This window comes from Mizuhopecten yessoensis, unplaced genomic scaffold (assembly GCF_002113885.1).
Source record: "Mizuhopecten yessoensis strain PY_sf001 unplaced genomic scaffold, ASM211388v2 scaffold10771, whole genome shotgun sequence".
NCBI lineage: Eukaryota > Metazoa > Mollusca > Bivalvia > Pectinida > Pectinidae > Mizuhopecten > Mizuhopecten yessoensis.
This window is the reverse complement of record NW_018408713.1, coordinates 1,777,090-1,800,821: the sequence shown is the minus strand read 5'-3', so window position 1 is coordinate 1,800,821 and position 23,732 is coordinate 1,777,090. Positions and strand designations below refer to the sequence as shown.

At 36.5% G+C, this 23,732-nt stretch overlaps 1 protein-coding gene across 3 annotated transcripts in view; it reads right to left on the bottom strand.

The window, feature by feature from the left end:
• The window catches only part of LOC110462282 (uncharacterized protein ZK1073.1-like), an 83,431-nt gene extending 61,962 nt beyond the window's left edge, over positions 1-21,469 (bottom strand). For 2 of the 3 annotated variants that reach the window (XM_021516193.1, XM_021516194.1), the window contains exons 1-5: positions 21,382-21,469; positions 17,191-17,391; positions 16,780-16,830; positions 5,738-5,795; positions 4,760-4,877 (exon numbers count right to left, since the gene is read on the bottom strand). In XM_021516193.1, the coding sequence (XP_021371868.1) occupies positions 4,760-4,877; positions 5,738-5,795; positions 16,780-16,830; positions 17,191-17,208 (245 nt within the window). In that variant the 5' untranslated portion in view covers positions 17,209-17,391; positions 21,382-21,469. The remainder of the gene's footprint in view (positions 1-4,759; positions 4,878-5,737; positions 5,796-16,779; positions 16,831-17,190; positions 17,392-21,381) is intronic. The other variant, XM_021516195.1, reaches the window with a different exon arrangement.
• Between the last annotated feature and the right edge of the window lie 2,263 nt (positions 21,470-23,732).

Genomic DNA, 23,732 nt, shown 5'->3' with positions numbered 1-23,732 from the left:
TCAATTCGATTCAAGATATATTTTTCCGGATTTTCCATGCGTCACGATCTGAATATTAGTGTAATGCCGCTTCAGCTGAAACGTCTGTGAGATATTCGATTTCATTGGCTGATCTCTAAACCCTCAACCAATCGGCTGCAAGGATGCAATTTTCACAAAGCATTCATAACAAAATGGTGAACTGCCCTAAGGAAATGGAAATTTGTGATGCTCCGGCAAGCTTCAAATCAAAAGTGTAGAAACACTGCGGGTTTCCGTGTATCAACGGCTTATAAACCTCATTTTGTTTATATTTTAAAATAAAGGTGTATCAAATCGAAATAATTAAATTGTGGTACAAATATCGAGATACGTATTGAATCATGGGTAAAATGTATCGTGACAGCTCTAAATGTAGGACAGACAGAGATGGTAATATGGGCTTGGGCCACTCATGAATAGCACCACAAATGGACAGACAGATACAAAGGGAAAATAATGACTTTCTGCAATCATCCTTATCTACAATACCATTGACTGAAAGATGGACAGATTGACAAACATACTGGCAGGAAGAGATAGGGTCAGTAAATAAACCACCAATATACCACATGAATGGACTGACAGATGGACATATGCACAAAATGAAATATCACAATGACTGAATGAGTCATAAATGATATGTAAAATTTCGGACATAATATGATCAGAGGACAAGAATGTTTTACATATATACAGAATACTAATTTATTGGGCAGATCCATCCAAATATATTCTCATAAAGCAACAATTTTGTTTGGAAAAGTTGACAGGGTGGACACATGATAGGAAGGTAGAGCAGAATCAGAGCACTTAAAGCACATGTTTCTAATCTTCATTGATTCTAGCACAGAAAATGTACATTATACCATCTGTGCTAACAGCTGCCTAACAACCTACAACCACAGGCCTACCATGGATTAATGGAACAACACGTGTAAGCCATGCTTATTTTAGAGTGACAGCCNGTGCTAACAGCTGCCTAACAACCTACAACCACAGGCCTACCATGGATTAATGGAACAACACGTGTAAGCCGTGCTTATTTTAGAGTGACAGCCAAATCTTTTATCTGGCTTAATGCAGTTTTTCCTATATATATATATGTTTGTGTTTAAAAAAAATACACCAGTGAATTTTAAAACCTTGGATAAGATATTGGAATTATCTCATGCAAATTTAAAGTGCCCCGAAAATTAAAGAGTTTGGTTTGTCGTAAAATTTCATTAACGTCAGCTTTATACTGCCCCGGCTGTCCATGAGGAACAGAAATCAATTGATAGGCTCATCAGTGTCAAATCCCATGTTGAATATACCGTCAGACCTGAAGATGTTCATGCACATACATAAAAACCTTAAACCATCTTAATGTCTACAGAATTAGAAACTCTAGTGTCTATGGCATCCAAAAATAGCCTGATTGCAGTGTCACAACATGGCTGTATTATAAGATAGGCTTGGTTGCAATCAATACTATTGAAAGCTGACATAGCAGACTCTCATCCTACAGCGTAAAATAAAGAATATGAACACAGCATTAGACTTATAAGGCGATGCTAAGCCACACTTGTCAGCCGCACTGTCAGACACGGAAGCACACAAGAACAGAAAGCTATTCCCTGTGACAATGGCCAAATCCTTCGCTGTATAGATGTTATTTTATTTCACTGAATAGAAGCATTGCCAGTATTCAGTGTTTTGGTCAAATCTTATCGGATATGTTAAAATCCTTGCTGATACACGGTTTAGTGGACTGGACATGAGATAGCTACACATTAGAGGACAGACAGCGCTGTGTTATATAGGATTATTATTGCTGGGTTAGGGCTGTGCTTCAATCCAAATGCGGCCTGATGCGGTCATTTGTAATTGTAGTGGTCTCCTGCATGTCAACTCCAGGTGACACATTTGACTTCAATAACTTCAGGAAAACTATTAGCATGACGAAACACCATTGCTTTAAGCTGCTCTTAACTTTAACATCTAAAGGACAATCCTTGGCCACTGGAGTTCAAGCTTTTTTCTTGTGACCTTCAAAGAACATGAATTTCATAAAAATCCATTTTCTTGACATTTCTATGATACATTATTAATATGCAATGACTACTTTTGAAAACAGTAGGGATTACATACAAATAATGGTTGGTACATCAATACATATTGGTAGTTGCTTGGAATAGTGGAATTTTGTGAAGTCTTTCACCAAGACAGCAAAGGTTTGGAGTCCTCAATCGGACGTCAAAAGGCATAGGATCACCTGCCCGGATATTTTCTATTAGTTAAGCTGGTGTCCAACACAGCTCAAGACCTCTAATCGTTCTATTATCTTTTACATATATCATAGCTGTCCAACTTCCCTCATCAGGAGAGAGACTCCCTCATTTTGCCCAAATTTACCAATCTCCTTCGAAACTCCCTCATTCAAGTCCAAACTCACACAAATTCAAAATCTGCATCCTGTGGTCAAATGATCTCCTAGTTAGTGCAGGGTGGGTGTAATAATCATAACAGGTGTGTCTGAATCAAATCAATGCTTTTTGGAGTTATTTTGATACATAAAAAGGGACAGATAAATTGATCAAAGCAGTTTCAGTCGCGTTTCATGCACTTTCTCCCTCGCTGGAAATGTGGAAGGAAAGGGAGATCTGCCTCATTAGAGGTTTCAGAGCTAAGTAATCGACACCTATGGTATACTCTGATGGTCAATCAGTCACCTGTAGTTGTCAGAGTAATCAGACCACCAGGATGCCTCATCCAAGATGAGATGTTTCGGTGTGTTGACATTGTAAAATGGCCCCATATCTAACTAGAAGATCCATTATCTGTGAACACATTATGAAAATTTCAAAAAGACTTTTTAAAATTACTTGTAAGATATATATCTACATTTACTAGCTGAACCTCCAAGATTTTTACAAAAAAACCCAAAGCAATTATCTACAGAATAAAACTGTTCATTTATATATGTACATATATGTACAAAAGGTGGAAATGTTATTGAAAAGAATATTTTATTCAGAGAAGCCATCATATCACTACTTACCGGTAAACTATTATGCAATACAGGTTAATCAGGGCACAGAGAAAAGAACTGAGTAGTTCCTACCTATGCCTCAGGTCCATGTCACATGACATTGGAACATGAATACCACCACAGGCAACCATTTCAAATTAATTACATGCTCCTGTAGTGTTTGATTTCAAAGCCTCTTACAGCTTATTTTAACGTTCATATTTTTTTTCTTTTCTAATGACAATAGGTATGACTAATGATGTAAGAACTGCCCCGTTAAGCAATTAGTTCAAGGTCTTAAACCAGATGAGTATAACCTTTGACCTTGAATATTATGGATGTTTTTAGATTCAGAGTTTCAGACTCTGAAACTGTTGCTTATCTCTGAGGCTATAGCAATTTTTTACAAATCAACTTGTGTTTCTTTTTGATGATATCTGGAAATTTTATATTGCCAAACAGACAGTCTCAAGAGGGAGGAGGCTGCACAAAGTTCATATACTGTTGTATCGCAATGGGTCGTAAAATTACAGGTGTATTGGATCACCAAGATGTTGCCGCAATATCATGGCCAGCAGATATTGATTTTATCAAGGCAGTGAGTTGCCCAGGGTATCACCATGAAAATCAAAGTACAGTTCCCGTAAAAGAGATCCTTGTCGTATTGGTGATGAGATTTTCAGGGCAAAACTAACCTACAGACTATATGCTGCCAATCAACTTTGTACATCTTCCTCAGCACAACATAGAGACTTCATTTGAGAAATATGATGCATCATAGAAAGTCTTATACAAGATAGAAGACTGTCTCTATAGTCTTATATATATAATAAAACCTTAAACTGACTTGCATCTGAAGTTTAAAAATAAAATTATATATTTTTCCAGCTGACTCCATTGGAATATTGTTTCATTAGCCTAATGAACCACTAACTAGAATTGGTCATGAGACCCTGTTTATATTTGAAACAGAACAAACACAATTCCTGATTCTAATGTAATTAAATCTGTTAAAACTTTTTTTTTTTTTTTTCAAACATTGTGAAAATTAATTAAATAGAACTAATAATTTGTCACCAACCCAAATGACATTTGCACCCTTAAAGGTCAAAGTTGAAACTATGTCAATTTTGCATTCTTCAAGACTGTGAATTGGATTTGCTTCGACAGAAATTGCATAAACTTCTGAAAGATCACACACAACCTGTGAGGTGACAGTTATATATATGTATAAATCTCCCTATGTTAAACATGTAGACTAAGGTATATTTAATTTCTAGTTGAAAGTATTCAAAAGAAAATATTGTACTTCAGTCAAATATTTTAAATAAACAGATTGCTTTCTCAAAACTCAATCTTGTTCATGACATCATATTTTGAAAAACAGCTCAGTTATTAATTTTAAACTGCATATAGTTCACCAAATTGTCACTAATTTCCAAATTTTTAATACAAATATAACACTGGAACAATCGAATCATGTCCCAAGAAACCGATCAGGACATGGCACACAACCATCACAGGTTCGGTTGTCAAAATTCTAGATTTTTTCGTGTTTTTATTCTGGCTAAAGAAACAACGATAGGACATTTCACACTGAGGAGGTCATCCAAAAAATAACTAAAACCAGGCAACATGTAAACAACAACAAATTAGACAATGCAACACTGAAACTGGTGTTTGTGCTTTACAAATACAGGGATTCTCGCTAACATGACCCAAACTCACTCTTCAGGTAGGTTGCCCGCATCATCCTCTTGACCCGGGACGTCGATGTGGATGAAGGCTGAACGTCGGACTACTTCCTCCATAGATTCGTGGGCAAGGAAGCCCTTCCACATTGTGTCTGTAACAACCAAGACCATTGGTCAAGCAAGTAAGGTCACATGTCATTTGTAACAAAATTGTTAAAACCATGGCTATTTGTCAATCAGGTAAGTTCATAATTTATAACATAAAACTGACCAAAATTTAAAGATGAAGTATAAAAATTGTAACATTACCCAGAGAAAACATTGATCAGGATTTTTTCAAATCATAATCCTGAAAGTTATCATTTTAACGCCTTGTTAAATTGCTACATTTATTCAGTGACACATGAGAACATTTATTTAATGCTTTGAAACTTTGACAAGCTTCAAATAATTCCAATATAAAGTGCTGAAAAGGGTTCTACACATTTTAGGATATTTACACTTCTTTCTTTTAGATGAAGATATGTTCAACAGATGGTGGTAGATAAAGCATTTAGCACTGAGATGATGTGGGGCCTTGGGTTGATATCAAGGGGAGAGAATCAAAGTAAATAAAGTGACGTATGTAGCACTGGGATGTCAAGTTGAGTGGGGGTCAATATCAGATGGGATAATCAATGTAAATTGGGTTGGTGAAAACATAGATGAAGTACAGTGGAGACTAGGGTCTGTATGATGGGGATATATTAAGTTTGAATGGTTGTAGATAGTACAGATATTACATTTGGCCTGGGGTCATAATCAGGGGGAGATAACCAATAGGATGGTTGTATATAGCACAGAAATTAATTAAGTAGTGCCTGGTGTCAACAATGGGGTCAGGGTTTAGATAATCACTATAAACGGGGTGGTGCAGCTATATAGCACAGCACGTACAGAGGTAAATGGGGGCTTTGGGTCGACATCAGGGGAGATAATCACGGGCGAAAGTGTAGAAGATTGATATACTTACGGTTGCATCCCAAGTCATGCACTGTGAGGACCACAAAGTGGCTTTGCTTCAGATTTCCCTGAAAATACAACAAAACTTAATGCTTTAAAATTGGTGCATGCACTAATTAAAGCATAATACATACAATACATACAATTTTGTAACACATGTATTACACATGACCAATACATTATATATAACTTTGTTCATGGTTTAAAATAGATATTGCAATATTGCAAAACATATATATATATATATATGGTTGCAAAATAATCTCATTTTTTCAAATTGAATATTGAAAACACCTAAGAAAACTGAATAGCCTAACAATTTTATGCTGAAAAATGTTGGTTAGTTTTGATTATTTGCCTTTTCACCCTTAGTACTTAACTCATTCACCCCTGAAGACACATTTGAGCTCTTCCAATTCAAAGATTGGAATAGTTCATTATGAAATTTCAGGGGTGAATGAGTTAACGAGTAAATTGAAACCATTTCAGAGCAGGCTTTAATACACAGCTTGCTGTATACTTCCCCCATGAAGGTTGGACACCTCACATTGCTATCCTGCTCTGTAGCACTGTAGGAGAACTATAAGTGGCTGCAGTACACTTTGCATGGTACTGGTTACAAGTTTCAAGTTGCATCAGTCCACAACTTTCAATAGTACTATAAAGTGTATTGAAAAAAGGGGCATTGTCCACATTTAATAGGGTATCACAGGGCAATACTCATTGTTGTTGAAGCATAGGATGAAGTGGATTGATTTCTGATACCAAAGTGTTTAAGTGGTGCTGCCATGCAGAATGTAATGCTTTATTAATCAATCATCTTGACCTTTGAACATAAAAAGCAATTCAAAACAAGTACTTTTAATAAGGAATCATAGAATTTATTTTGCAGTTATAGGCCAACAGGAACCAGAGTTATTGCACAGAAACAAATTTTCTATTAAGAATACCAGTGAGTCTCAACCCTTGACCTTTGGTCCTAAAAAGCAAATGCAAGCAATTTAGGAAACGAAGCAATTATGAGGTTTGAATGTTATTCCCCTCAGGGATGCCCTTTCACTGGTAGAATTTCTATACACCCTCGGGCACCTACAAATTTTCCTCAATTTTCTCCTAATTCTAAAATGAGATTTTTGGTAAAACTGATGTGGACATTGTGAAAGATAACTCTGATAGCTCTTTACTTCTGTGAGTGAGGTAATGCCAGTTTCTGACAGCCGTTGGCAGTTCATATTCTTCAGTCGATTATAATGACAATTCAATAGTCTATTGTCACATTGATATTGATACCACCTCTAAAGTGACCTTACAAGTGTACCTGTGCTTGTGACAGCATTATGCTTAAGGATCCCCGTCCCAGCCAGAGCAAAACACTAAAGATTTCCACTGTTGTTTTTCAGTGTTAGAGTCACCTGCCCCTGATTCCATTTCGACAATGTTGTAATCTTCCCTTGAATAGATTTCGTTTGGATAACGTTTCGACTATAGAGTTGTGACCCTGGCATTGAAAATCTCCAATCGCGAAAGTGTGGGCAATAAATGATGTCGTAATGATGTAAACAACGTCGTGGCAGTGATGGCCGACATGCAAGCCCGACGTAAAATCATCCGTTTTACATGTAAACTAAACGCATTAACAGACAATAATAACAACAACGATGTCCAATATCAACTGCTAGACCATGACTATGCGACCAAACAAATTGACACTCGTTCACACATTGAAGAGACGCTGGCTACTGAGGCCCCTACTAAGCTTACTGGCAATTTTACTGATGAGCCGACACTGACGTCGATGAGGATCCCCTCTAGTACTAGTGATCACATATACGTCAATAACTTTTTAACCTGGTCGCAGGGTAGACGAATGGGTGAACTTGCGATGTTATCTGAATACCTGGACCAAGAAAGATTGTAAGGAATGCGGCTGTACTAGGCTACGGTTGTGCAATACCCAACAGCAAAGACATTTTGGCCTGGGAAGTATTTTATACATTGCAATAGTCAGGATTATATTCTATATTTGTTATTACATGTATATACCCAATAGGCCCATATTTCAAGTTCATTTTTTATATTACATACAACAGTGTTATTTTTACAATGTGATATTTGTATACCACAATATAGTGTATGTTATTTGTACATAATGTGAAAGTTTAGTATTGTTTTGTTCAGAATGTAAAAGTTTATCATTGTTGTATATAGTGTGGTTTTTTATATCACAACATGGTATGTTATTTGCCTATTATGTAGAAATTTATTATTTTTGTGTAAAGTATGTGAAACTTTGTTATTGTTGTTCATTGTGACATTTTTGCTATGACACAGTAAAGCACATTGTTTGTTATAATGTTATTCATACACAATGTGCAATTTTGTTTTATATTGCATGGTTATTACATTTGAAGTAATTTTAATGGTTGGTAATGCGGCTAATGCCTACTGTATTATATTCGTATATAAAAAGTGCTATATTGTATGTTGTAAATTGTATATATGACTTTTTGGGATTTAGAATTATTATTGGTACAAATGTAAGAGTTGTCTCTCTTTTTTGTTAACTTTTTTTTGTATCTTCATATTTTTTTTTGTATAGCTAAGTAAGTCCGCAAGATATTCATTTTTTGTCACCTATATTTTCTTTTCGTTTTCTTAACGTGTTCACTGTTGCATTGGCACTCGGAATTTTATTGATTCATGTAACGGGCATTTTTGTTTGTTTTAGTATTATTGTTAGAAAATTACTCAGTTTTTTGTGTTTTGTTCATCAATATTTACATTGTTATTATTTTTTTATGTGTTTTATTTCTAATAAACCATTGTTGCATCAAGTAAAATGTTTCTTGTTTCATTTTGTTCCACTGAAAAAAAAAACTGTTTTTTTTCGAAATTTCATAATTTCCCAAAAAATCTTAATAAACTACCGCAAGGTATGGGTTATTGTTCAGAAATGATTTGGTTATGCAATAGCGATGCGGTAGAAAAAAAAGACAATGCCTCATTACATTTTTAGGCAGAGGGATGGGGATCCTTAATACATCTATATATATATATGCTATGTACCTGTTATTTGTGAGTATGCTACAGATATGCCTAAAATAGCATTTTCTTTCTTAGAGTCAATTGTATACATGTTAAGGTTTTAGAATCTTCAATTGGTGCTAACAAAAGTACTTTGGTAATTACCTTAATCTTAAACTTGTTTATACAAATATACATCTCTGCTAAAAATTAAACTGAGTCATATATGTATATATGGGAAAGTTGTGTCAAAACAATGCCAACAAATTACCTTAGCTTGTCACATTATCAGCGACCTTATCACGATGAATGGCGCCCTTGCCCGAGTCTGAGGTGTGTAGTAGACCCCAGGACAATTAATAGGGAATATATACACACCTGTACTACAAGACAGATCACACATATCTACCGTTAACCCAAATAAACACATTTTATCTGTTATTCATGATTTACCTGATACTAACAAAACAAGTGTGTGTTGACAAAGAATGCTTTGTTTATACTACATTTTGTAGCTGTGATATTGGTCACCTTTCCGGAAAGAGGTCAACACTAAGAAACAAAATATGAGTACATTTTATTAATGTCAAAATTGGACTTGTTGGTTTTATTAAATGGAGGATATATTTGAATGATACAGAAGAATTGGTTTATATTTTTCCAAATTGGTTCCTAATATTCTGTATCATATGGTAGCAATTCTTGTTTTAATCTGTGCCAAATAATTGAACTCAAAAGTAATAATTCTGAGTATAGTATACAGGACTGTGTTGACACAGCTACCTACATTAAATAGCCACTGGTATATTCTGAATTAATCATCATGGTATCTTATCCTGATTTGGAAGAGTTCAATCTATACCACCCTAATGGCATGTTGATATACATCTCCATCTCATAGAAATAACTTGTACTCACATATTAACCATGATCAAGTTTACATTTTCAGGCTGACATGGGAATTGCATATGGAACAAAAGATCCAGAGTGCCTGTATCGCTCACCTGGATATTTGAGCAATCATAGGAAAATATTTACAATAGAAGTACTTTTTCAAATATTTCTGTATCTTGAGCCTCCTTGGCTAAATGAAACTTTATATACTACTCTATCCCAGCATGCAACTGGTCAAATATCATCACCCAGGGCATCCTGGTATTGTGGAAGAAGTTGTTTAAAGATATTTACATGAAAGTAGGTCAAGGTAATTTATTTGGAGAAAATTCATATCACTCTGTCCCAGGCTAAAAAACAGATACTAATAGATTAGTTACAGATGAGCATATTTGCTCAAAACTTACCAGTGGTATATATCCAGACCTATAAAAAAGTACCAGGTATCCCACCTTACTCTGAAGTAACAGGTGGTATTCCAACTTACTCCAAAACTACAGGTATCTCACCTTACTCTGAAGTAACAGGTGGTATTCTAACTTACTCCAAAACTACAGGTATCTCACCTTACTCTGAAGTAACAGGTGGTATTCTAACTTACTCCAAAACTACAGGTATCTCACCTTACTCTGAAGTAACAGGGGGTGTTCCAACTTACTCCAAAACTACAGGTATCTCACCTTACTCTGAAGTAACAGGCCTAGGTGGTATTCCAACTTACTCCAAAACTACAGGTATCCCTCCTTACTCTGAAGTAACAGGTGGTGTTCCAACTTACTCCAAGACTACAGGTATCTCACCTTACTCTGAAGTAACAGGTGGTATTCTAACTTACTCCAAAACTACAGGTATCTCTCCTTGCTCTGAAGTAACAGGTGGTATTCCAACTTACCCCAAAACTACAGGTATCCCACCTTACTCTGAAGTAACAGGTTGTATTCCAACTTACTCCAAAACTACAGGTATCCCTCCTTACTCTGAAGTAACAGGTGGTGTTCCAACTTACTCCAAAACTACAGGTATCCCTCCTTACTCTGAAGTAACAGGTGGTGTTCCAACTTACTCCAAAACTACAGGTATCCCACCTTACTCTGAAGTAACAGGTTGTATTCCAACTTACTCCAAAACTACAGGTATCCCAAGATACTTATCCCAATTGCAACTTACTCCTAAGTTACCACAGCAAACCTACTCTTTAATTACTAGTATTCCACATTTAGAACAAAGTTCATTCTTTATATTCTTAACTATTCCAAAGTTATCTTTTCCAAAGTTACAAACAGGTAATTATAGTATCTCAACTCACTCCAAAGTAACCAGATTCTGGAATCACAAAACTTGAAAAAAACACCTCTTGAACATTTCAAATGAAATAATGATAAGAATAAACTTCAGTTAAGAATGCACTGAATCATCTGGCCAGCATTTCAACGTCTTATCCAAATGATAGTTTAAACGTGTAGCATCCCAAATTATTCTAAAGTTACCTTTACACTATATACAAACTAATCTGTATCCATAAGCATTGAACTCGCCCCTTCAAGACAATATATCTTACCCCTTGTAAGTCAATAAATGGAAACCTCTCCCTAGAGCCTCTTTCAACATGGATTACCTCCAACAACATATATCTCTAAGACAACCCCCATCCCCATAACTATGTCAATATTTGATACAAGTCCCCAGTAATATAAGCCCTTCCAGACACTCCCAGGGCAACATATTGGGAATCCCCCTTGATCCAAGCATCCAGTGCTGTTTTATCTCCCCCTCCCCCCACCCACCCACATACACATACATAAATACATTTTGAACTCAACTGGATATTCTGAAAACTATCTCTTGTCAAGTTCCATATACCTCAAACTGCTTTTACATCAAACTATAAAACAGTCTTCATGTGTTGCAGGTGTGATGTGAGAAATTTCCAGGAATATTGCTGTATTGAGCATGGAATTATGTGGACTGTGACATGTGAAGGGCTTAACATGTGAAAACCCAGTCCCAGTAACATGCCTAATGTCAATAACAGACCGACCTGTTTTTTAAAACCACCTCAATACAACACACAAGTAGCCCTGAGTCTGAATGTGGCTGGCTGAGAGGGACTGCTTGGCAATCAGCCAGCTATGCAGACAAAACGTAAACAAGCACTATAGAGTTTATAAATAGTGAGGGGTAAATATCACCCAATTCTGTTCCTCCCTGAAGATTCAACAACACATATCCTGGACTATTACCAAACACATGTACATATTTATACACACACTATCATGTATGGTGACATTTGTTTTGATGTGGGTAAGACAAAAAACATAACATTACAACTCTATAAATAGGGTGTATTGACATGGTGAGCTGCAATTTGTGTGTACAGGGATTTGTGAGTAAAGAATAGATTTTGGAAGTGTTTATTGATCATTAAACTATACACATTCTATCAAAACAAATTAACTTGATTATGACAATAATGCAAGACAAGAAAACAATTAACAAGGAAATTAAATATGTTCCCCGGAAATAAACATCAGCAAAAGGATTTATTTCAAGTTCAGTTGACATTTTCTATTATTCACACTTACCATGTATCTATAAGGTGGCCTCGCCATTGACACCATGTGTCACACCTTCACTGAAGTAGTGCTGACACCATGAGTAACATACATACCTACACCTACTAAGTAGGTACTAAGTGTTGACACCATATGTAATACATGCAGTAAATGCAGTATGTTTTGACATCTTCAGTCATACCTACAGTATACCAAGTTTTGACACCATCAGTCACAACTACAGCGTACTAAGTGTTGACATCTTCAGTCATACCTACAGTGTACCAAGAGTTGACACCATCAGTCACAACTACAGTGTACTTAGTGTTGACACCATCAGTCACAACTACAGTGTATCAAGTGTTGACACCATCAGTCACAACTACAGTGTACTAAGTGTTGACACCATCAGTCACAACTACAGAGTACTTAGTGTTGACACCATCGGTCACACATACAGTGTACTTAGTGTTGACACCATCGGTCACACATACAGTGTACTTAGTGTTGACACCATCAGTCACAACTACAGCGTACCAAGTTTTGACACCATCAGTCATAACTACAGTGTACTAAGTGTTGACACCATCAGTCACAACTACAGAGTACTTAGTGTTGACACCATCGGTCACACATACAGTGTACTTAGTGTTGACACCATCGGTCACATCTACAGTGTACTTAGTGTTGACACCATCGGTCACATCTACAGTGTACTTAGTGTTGACACCATCGGTCACACCTACAGTGTACTCTACAGCGTACCAAGTTTTGACACCATCAGTCACAACTACAGTATACTTAGTTTTGACACCATCAGTCACAACTACAGCGTACCAAGTTTTGACACCATCAGTCACAACTACAGTATACTTAGTTTTGACACCATCAGTCACAACTACAGCGTACTAAGTGTTGACACCATCAGTCACAACTACAGTGTATCAAGTGTTGACACCATCAGTCACAACTACAGTGGACTTAGTGTCGACACCATCAGTCATATCTACAGTGTACCAAGTGTTGACACCATCAGTCACAACTAGAGTGGACTTAGTGTTGACACCATCAGTCACACCTACAGTGTACTTAGTGTTGACACCATCAGTCATAACTAGTGTACTAAGTGTTGACATCTTCAGTCATACCTACAGTGTACCAAGAGTTGACACCATCAGTCACAACTACAGTGTACTTAGTGTTGACACCATCAGTCATAACTACAGTGTACTAAGTGTTGACATTTTCAGTCATACCTACAGTGTACCAAGTGTTGACACCATCAGTCACAACTACAGTGTACTTAGTGTTGACACCATCAGTCACAACTACAGCGTACCAAGTTTTGACACCATCAGTCACAACTACAGTATACTAAGTGTTGACACCATCAGTCACAACTACAGTGGACTTAGTGTTGACACCTTCAGTCACAACTACAGCGTACTAAGTGTTGACATCTTCAGTCATACCTACAGTGTACCAAGTGTTGACACCATCAGTCACAACTACAGTGTACTTAGTGTTGACACCATCAGTCATAACTAGTGTACTAAGTGTTGACATCTTCAGTCATACCTACAGTGTACCAAGTGTTGACACCATCAGTCACAACTCCAGTGTACTTAGTGTTGACACCATCAGTCATACCTAGTGTACTAAGTGTTGACATCTTCAGTCATACCTACAGTGTACCCAGTGTTGACACCATCAGTCACAACTACGGTGTACTTAGTGTTGACACCATCAGTCATATCTACAGTGTACTAAGTGTTGACACCATTGGTCACAACTACAGTGGACTTAGTGTTGACCCCTTCAGTCACAACTACAGCGTACTAAGTGTTGACACCTTCAGTCACAACTACAGTGTACTTAGTGTTGACACCATCGGTCACACATACAGTGTACTTAGTGTTGACACCATCGGTCACAACTACAGTGGACTTAGTGTTGACACCATCAGTCACAACTACAGTGTACTAAGTGTTGACAACATCGGTCAAACATACAGTGTACTTAGTGTTGACACCATCAGTCACAACTACAGTGTACTTAGTGTTGACACCATCCGTCACACCTACAGTGTACTTAGTGTTGACACCATCAGTCACAACTACAGTGGACTTAGTGTTGACACCATCAGTCACAACTACAGTATACCAAGTTTTGACACCATCAGTCATACCTACAGTGTACCAAGTTTTGACACCATCAGTCACAACTACAGTGTACTTAAGTGTTGACAACATCAGTCACAACTACAGTGTACCAAGTGTTGACACCATCAGTCACAACTACAGTGTACTTAGTGTTGACACCATCCGTCACACCTACAGAGTACTTAGTGTTGACACCATCCGTCACACCTACAGAGTACTTAGTGTTGACACCATCCGGCACACCTACAGTGTACTTAGTGTTGACACCATCGGTCACACCTACAGTGGACTTAGTGTTGACACCATTGGTCACAACTACAGTGTACTTAGTGTTGACACCATCAGTCACAACTACAGTGGACTTAGTGTTGACACCATCAGTCATAACTACAGTGTACCAAGTGTTGACACCATCGGTCACACCTACAGTTTACTTAGTGTTGACACCATCGGTTACACCTACAGTTTACTTAGTGTTGACACCATCGGTCACACCTACAGTGTACCATCAGTTACAACTACAGTGTACTAAGTGTTGACACCATCGGTCACACCTACAGTGTACTTAGTGTTGACACCATCGGTCACATCTACAGTGTACTTAGTGTTGACACCATCGGTCACACCTACAGTGTACTTAGTGCTGACACCATCAGTCACACCTACAGTTTACTTAGTGTTGACACCATCGGTCACACCTACAGTGTACCATCAGTCACAACTCAAATGGCTACAGTGTAGTGAGTGCTGACACTCTGAGTAGAATACATTCCTACACCTAAATGTATACTAAATAAGTGTCGACATCATGAGTCAAACCTATTTTACTTAAAATGTTGACACCCTAAGTCACACCTACTAAGTGTTGACATCACCTGTAACACCTATACAGTCTACTAAGAGTTGACCTAGCTATTGGTCACACCTAGACAAATGTTGACACCACAAGCAACAGTTTACTGACCATTGTCACCATTGTCACACTTAAAGATGACATCAAGATATACATCTACAGTGTACTATTAGTGTTGACACCATGTGCTACTGTAAATGACACCTATGGAAATGTATCATTATATATTGTTAAAAAAGAATCAGCTGACAAGATCTTCATGTTGCCATGGCAACTTAATATATACCAAAAGGCTAAAGCTATGGAATTTCATCTATTTTTTCCCCCCCGATGATCCTCTTCACTAACACAGAATGTTATTGATTTTGGTCAGCTAGCTTTCTGTAACAGTATCACCAAGCATCAAATGATTTGTCTTCAAATTGCATTCAATGTCTATGGTAGAGTAACCCCAGATTTTCTGAGTTGCTGATAAACCAAATGAATTTCCATTTGCCCAATAGAAAAATATTACTATAATACTGTCAAAATCAAACACTGTATAAGCAAGAAAGTTGCCAGAATTATATACCCTCCCCTGAAAATTTATCTTGACTAAAATTTGTATCATATGAAAACCTGGAAACAAAAGACATTTTCCTGGGAAACTATTTATATTCCTATGTACAAGGAAAATTTGTCAGAAAATTCTGATGGATTATATTTTGCAATTTTTTAAGATTGATCTGAAAATACTAAATAATTAATATAACCTTCTTTGAACACTGGGTATTTAATCAATCAGTTAATTATTTTCGAGAAATTTGAGAAATTTATGTTAACAAAAAATATTTCTGTGTTTCAACTAAAAAACTTTTGGTGGCTTACAGAACAATCTGATGATCATGACATAAAAAAATAAATATAAATATAAAATTCTATCAAAAGATAGATAAACATTATTTATTTGAAAGCATACATATGAATTTATATAATTTCCACATCTAACATATACATGAAGGATAAAGTGCATGACCTGAATTATTGATAACCAGTGTCCTTGGAAATACTGGTATGTTCCGCTTCGCTGCTTTAACAATTATCAATCAATAAGCTACCCAAGTTCAAAATCAATACTTGACGCCATGTCTTGTTTACAAAACACCCAATACCTCCTGCTTTAAAAGACCTTCAAATATGTGAGGTGACCTTAGATAAACTTAGCCAGGGTTAGCCGGGAAAATGGGGCAGATCTCCCGTCACAATAAACACACATAGTACTCGCGGCAAGCATGTGCCTTTGTTTACTATCCAATTCGGTCGGCGAGTCACGTGACTGACGCTAACGCTAGTCTCGAATAACAATCTTCTACGGCAAAAATATGAGCAGAAATGAAATCAAAATACAGTAGAAGTTAACTGTATTCACACATATTCTGTAGGCTTTAGAAATAATAGCACAGTATGTAATGAACTTACCTGCGTTAATAATAAGCATTGCCACATTTTATTTCAAATGAAAATCATAAAAACGCCCGACTAGTTCCAAGCTATTTTTCACATAATTTCCACACATTGTATCACCCACCTGAATATGCACTTTAAATCTCCCAGCTCGCGGTGCAGAAATTTCACGTTCCTGGAAACAAAATGCAATACATGTAACTTAATTTGCAAATAAATGTGTTATGTTCTACATTGTATTGTATTATACATAACGGAATAAAAATCGTACTTGTATTTAAATTCTGGAATGCATTTCCTTAATAAATTTCTAGTTAAATCAGTTATAGGCCATTTTAGAAAGCATTCCCCCTTTTATTTGACCTTTTAACTACAGCAGCCTCAGATTGCTACTGATGTAGAGGGATGCTACATGTACCGTTACACAAAAAATGTCAAATTATAAAAATTCCATCAAAATATTTCAATATAAATCAGTCCAATTATATAATAATTCAATGGACAGCTTTAAATTACGATCCAACAAAAATCTCACCTCCAACGTTGTCGACATATTTGTAGCAAAATATTGTTAAATGTATCCCCTCCAAAGGTCTTTTCAGAAATAGGTTGTTGAGCGTAACAATCCGAGTTTTGCCGAAGATACAGCCTCGTTCCCTGACTGGCTATGTTATTATGTGACCTGGGAGCAAGGTTCTTCACTGACCTTGACGTCGGGGTTTTCCGGATTTTCCTACTGAATAATTAAATGCTTGGTTTAATAACGTGAATACATGTTAAAGATTCGACATACAAGGGATTTTGTATTGATATTATATAGTTTTTATTGTCTGTACATTTATAAGGCCAGAATCCGTTATACATACGAAACCAAATGACGGAAAGGCGAATGCGGACTATTTGGCAATGTAAAATGTATGTGCAATAATTCACGTAGAGTTATACACCTTTTTCAAATTATGCATATCTCTATATTATACAGCATAACGTTACTGGTAGAGCCTTCTTTTTCCCTCTCCCACTTTCTCTCGTCTCAAGCCGTCACGACTGTGACTGAATAACTAGCCCGAGTTTCCTCTGGCCCTAACACCAGACTTAGACTTTTTGACATATAAAAAAGGTCGAAGTCTGGTGTTAGGGCCAGAGGAAACTCGGGCTACTGAATAACCAGCGGAAACTATAATTACATATGTAGACTAATAGGTGTAATTGCAAGCAAAACATGCAACAAATTTCCCCTGTCATTTGTCTCACTCTATTTATCCATAATTTCCTACTTATAAATATTGTCACCGACACGTGATTTTTTTTTGCCAAATTTCATTATAATCTTCTTTTGTGCAATCCAATGACTTTGTATTACAAACTGTGTTATTATTTCGTTTATATTTTCACCAAAGAGGTATGGCGGAAAACTGCCCGTATTTCCCTAAGTCGGCATTGTTTTTGAAAACAGAAAAAAATATTGATGAGTAAATATTTTTTAGTAGCGAAAATGCATGGAATAGAGTTTTAAAATAAAGCAGTGAAGCATATTTAACATACAAAATATCATAATTCTTCAACGTCTATATTTCTTTAATTCCCAGCGGTATTTGCAAAAAAATATACAGGCAATCAGTTGACGTGGCAAAGGCGGATATCCTTCCGCAAATCTAAAAGAAAATAGGTTTGTTAAAAAAATAATTCTTGTTAGCAATCAAAATGTAGCCGGGTCCATTGCAGTTGTGCAAAGAACTGAGGCAAACAGCACCACCATATATGCGTGTTAGTATGGTGAAAATATACAGAGAGTGAGAAAATATAAGAAAACAATAATAAAGCCCACCTTCAAATGTATTCTACCATCATATATATATATGTTATACTAATGACTGTAATGGATTGCACTTTCGAACTCAATACCTATATGTGGTAGCATGGCCTAAATGGTCCTGTTATTAAATAAGGTTGTTCTTTTGCGCGCGCCATGGATCTCTTATGTAATTCATCGCTTTTAGTTCACCAACAAGTCAGAATAAGCTCATGTTATACTTATTGGAAGCTGCAGACACTAATGCCTTTCTGCCAGTTCTAATGTTGATTTATGTGGAAACCCAAAAATATGCATATTCATGCGTGTACCCTCAATTGACAAGCAAACTCGTCCAAGACTAATCACACGCAGCCCAATTGCTAACATATGCAAACTGGTTTGGCCGATTTTTTTTTCTTCTTATGAGGCTGAAGTTATTGAAGAGTTTATCAGTAATGGAATAGCGCGAACATTGTCACGTCTTTTAATTTCACTTTCAGACGACGTCAGTAGCGTAGCTGCCTAGGGCTCGAGTAGGCACGAGCCTACACATTAGTTTGTCAAGTTTTTATTTTTTTGTCAGCGTAAGTTCATAAAATTGAAAAAGTGGAATAATTGGATTGTGGAATTTGAAAATTTCAAAAAAACATTTGATCATTTTTGAACATCCTCTTCTTAAAAATGTTTCTTATATCAAGCCTTTTTACCTTTTGACCCATTATACAACAGCTCCTCATATTAAATAGAAAGAACGCCCTCGTTTTCTTATTATGAGAGGTCTCTTTTCAATAATATTAATATTAAGTCCGGTGGCAAGACTTTCCATCAGTAAGCTGACTGTAGCCATTCCTATGGGAAGAATTTGTGCCCCTCCTCTGGCCGACTTCTTTTGGTGTTCATACGAAGCGAAATTTATTGATAAACATTTAGGACAAAAACAGAAACCTTAGCCAATTGCAAGTCCTTCAATTTAACATTCAAATACATCGACGATATGCGTTCTCTTTAAATAACAAGAATTTTATTGACCCCGTCGAACTTGTATACCCTAGGCCTCCTGAGCTTGAAATTAAGTACACTACATTTTCCTTTAAGTCTGTCATTGTCCTTAATCTTTATATAACATAATCAGGAGACCTCTTAAAACTACGCTTCGATAAGCGTGACTATTTTGATCTTCCAAATATGATCTTTCCCTTTCTTGAGGGTAACATCCTTACTTTCTATGTTGCTGTTGATTCGATCGGTATTCAAGAGTTTGTTGCAAATAGCATAATTTCAAAACTTCATGACTTCATCATGATATCATAGATATGTAGACTGCTGACGGACAGAGTTATAACACAGGGTTTTCAAAGATGCAGCTTAATGTAGACTATTGACAAGTTTAATGGTCGTCATCATGATCTGATTGTGAAATATACAATTTTTGTGTTATATGAAGGTCGATGTTGTTGATTATGCTCCTTAGGTTTTGTTGTCATTACCCCAGTTCTCGCTTTGTGGACGTAACCTATATTTGACCTTTTCCGTCTTTGCGTATTGCAGAGTTATCTTCTCTTGTGAGCAGGTATTGATTGTTACGTCATTGTTTTGTGAGAGTAACGTCATCAATTTTTGAGAAAACGACGTAATTTTCTCACACAAACCAATGACGTAACAATCAATACCTGCTCCCAAGAGAAGATAACTCTGCAAGACACTAACTCTTCTGGAACACCTGGTCTTTTTTTATTGTCTTTTTTTAAGGGTCTCCATGCCTTTGTTTAAATTTTGCCCTAGTTTTATCGATTTTGAGTTCACACTTCGTTTACGCTTTGGTAGTCTTTTTCTTCTTCCAAGAAAAACTAAGAGCTTAAATTTAGTTTAAAGATTTTTGGATAACAATGAGTGAGTATTCTACTTAAAAATCGTTTCATAAATATTGTCAGAGGGAATTAGTTGGAAACTCCTGCTAAAATCCTATATCATTATATCCTTAAATATTTAGTCACAAAACGTACTGGTAACTGCTGTCGTTAAACTAAAAAAATGCACATTTTTCTATTCATTGTGCCTACTGTACACAAGATTTATATCCCAGCTACACCCCTGGACGTACACGTACTGTCAAGAACTTTACTGATCACGTCCATCGTATATTTGCTTATGAATTTGAAATCAAGGACTATTAGGACACTGCAGACACATCAGGACACTACAGACACATCAGGACACTACAGACTCTTCTTCACCAGCTGCATCCGTTGGTCTTTTCTTTCAACATGACGACAGGGGCGACTCACTAATATGCTGTACGATTTAGCGTGACGATTTCTATTTTTATCACGAACTTTCCGTTCTTGATCGTTACAACTTACATCTCTGGTTCACCAATCTATGGTGTTTATATCTGACCTTTGATCTTCATAATCGATTGCCAGCTGACGGACAAACGGGATGATTAAATATTCTATTTCCGTTTGTTATATGACAGCTGATGCAGAAAATGATTACCCTGTTGGGAACACTTGTTCTTTTCTGTACGCTTATTAGGGGCGTTTCTAGGATATTTGAAAGAGAACTAGGGCAAAATTTAAACAAAGGCATAGAGACCCTTAAAAAAAGACAATAAAAAAAGACCAGGTGGAATCTTGAAACGAAAAAACTTTTGGACCTTTTTTTGCTAAAAAACACAATATAATTGTGAAATGAGCATGTATATTTTATACGGCGGAGAAACGAAATTTTACGGATCACCTATCGGATGGGGGAATCAGTATAAAAAGAAATCAGAGTATGTGTTTAATTAATGAATATGATAAATTGCCACACCATTCAATATATCGCAAGCCCGATGTAGTTTACACGCCAATAAACGTCAAAATTATGACAACCAATCCCTAAATAATGACTGGGAAACATATATATGTTAGGCTATCTCTCTTTTACCTGATCGATTGCAGGGTTTTCTCCAAGTAACTCCAGTGGTTCAATCTGCTAGTACGTCAATTGTGATAACGTCATTCTGGTTGAATATGACGTCACAATATAATGAGGATTACGTCATTCAGAACGGGTAGGAGGAAGCGACGGGGGTAAAAAAAGCGCGGGAGTTAAATGGGGCACTGATCGGAGAAATGATGGAATAATGTTGAAAATTTTCCAACGACTTCGTACTAAGAAGTATTTTCTCTAGATCTGGATCTTATTTTTCTGGACCCAATCAAATATTTGCAAACTTCTTTCGGGCGTAAACTGCAGACTTCTGGGTACTTCAATATTAGATCTAAACCGTGAACTCTCCGTATGAAAGAGTAACAGAGGCAGCTACAACAAGTGGACAAAGTGTTTACAGATCAAACCCCGCTTGAAGGTTTGAAAAAAATAACAGAAATAGAAAAAATGATGTTTTGTTTTTATATATTTTTTTATTTCGTGCAAACATGTGTTGATGGTGAAGGTTAAGGTTACACGCTTCCTTTTACTGTTTCGCCACCTTCAAACATTTAAAAACTAATTTACAAGTAATCTAAGTGTTTAAATGTAAAATTTTGTATGTTTATGTTATACAAGTCGTTACGACCAGCTCCAAATATGTGTGTGTAACAATGATTAACATTGAAATACATGGCTTTTCTTAGTTGTGATAGTTAGTTTTCGGTAACTTGAAGAAACTGATTAATGTTGTTTGAGAAATATGTCGGGTATTGGCTGAGATGATGTCAATTTACATGATACGCAATAAAGACTCGGTCCTTAACAAATATAAACTTCCAAATCGCTGCCCAATATTATATTTTTCATCGGGTCAGGATGAGAGAGGTCCCCCCTCCCCCCGAATTTTTGGATAATTTGTCACATGTACGTCTCCGATAGTCTTGCACGTCAACGGGAAACATTTGACAAATAAAAACGATTTTCTTCGGCTTGAAAACTTATTCAACAAAGACTGCCCGGCGATGTGTTGTAAATGTACTTACTGTTTTATGTAAAAATCAGTCTTTGGTAACTGTCGGTCTCAATGTACAATCAGCATGCGATTGTACAGCAGTGACTTTCAGGCCGGCAACAAATTCCTTTCAGATATAAATCTAGAACATTTCTAGATGGTATCTTAATTTAAGTGTTGTAAGATTGTTGAACGTAAGACGCAAACAATACTTTTAAAAAGATACTGGTTGATTGTATTCTAAATACACATTGCATGAATATTGGAAACTGACAAATTATCAAATCGCGGATCTTTCCGATCGTCATTTCCATAAACACGAAGTGGCCGATCGTCAGTACATTGTACATGTACCTAAGTACACTAGTAGACAACAATGTACTTGCATTAACTGCAATTAGCGTTAAGATATGGGTATTTTCATGTGTATGCAATAAATTTATACTAAATAACAACCAACTGGCTTAGATTAATGAGTTTAGTTGACGAGATGTCCGTCGCACAGACCACATTTTTAAGATTCGTTGTGTTACAAGATATTTCATAACTGTTCTGATTAAAAGTATAGCTTTTCCCTTCTTATACCTCTTCTTGTCAAAATATTTGAAGGCTTAAACTTTGTTGAAGACTATGGTGACGTTATTTACGTCACATCTTATGTATTATGACATCATATGGCATTTTCGTCACATGGTGGATTTGCCTGCACTAACGTTACGCATCAGTAATATATATATATCCATTTCCGTATTAAATGAAATTATAGGATTTCTATGTCTCCGATGATTAAACATGCCACACGGACATATAAAACAATTGATGCCCGATTGAAACATGATAAATCGATGAGAAACTGTTTCTCTACCATTATACTGACAATGAATACTTCATTATACCGAAATAGAACAATAACACAGCAATAAAAATTATCAGAAAGCCATCTTCAACCATTCTGAATTCAGTTGTGGTTTCTAAAGGCCCAACTTTATAACCCCTGTATAACCCCTTTTCCTGTCGTCTGCGTTTAGTGCCATTTTTAGCATGCACATCCGACAAGATGGTCAGCGCAGAACTTTATGACACCAAATTGCTCATTAGCAGTTCGAAAAGCTCCTCGATCCATGCTCTTTAAGCTCTTTGAGAGGAAAACATTTCTTTGGCTAGCGTAATGAAATTCAAAAGGGTGGGCCGGTGGAGCGGTGACACAGTGGAAACTGGAAGTAACCGGTGTTCGATTAACCGACCGGGTGTGAAAATGGATTGGGTCACCTACATACCCGACCATGTGCGATTTATCCGGATACTCCGGCCGGTTTCCTCTCATAGTAAGATCATTTTTGCGCTTCTTACT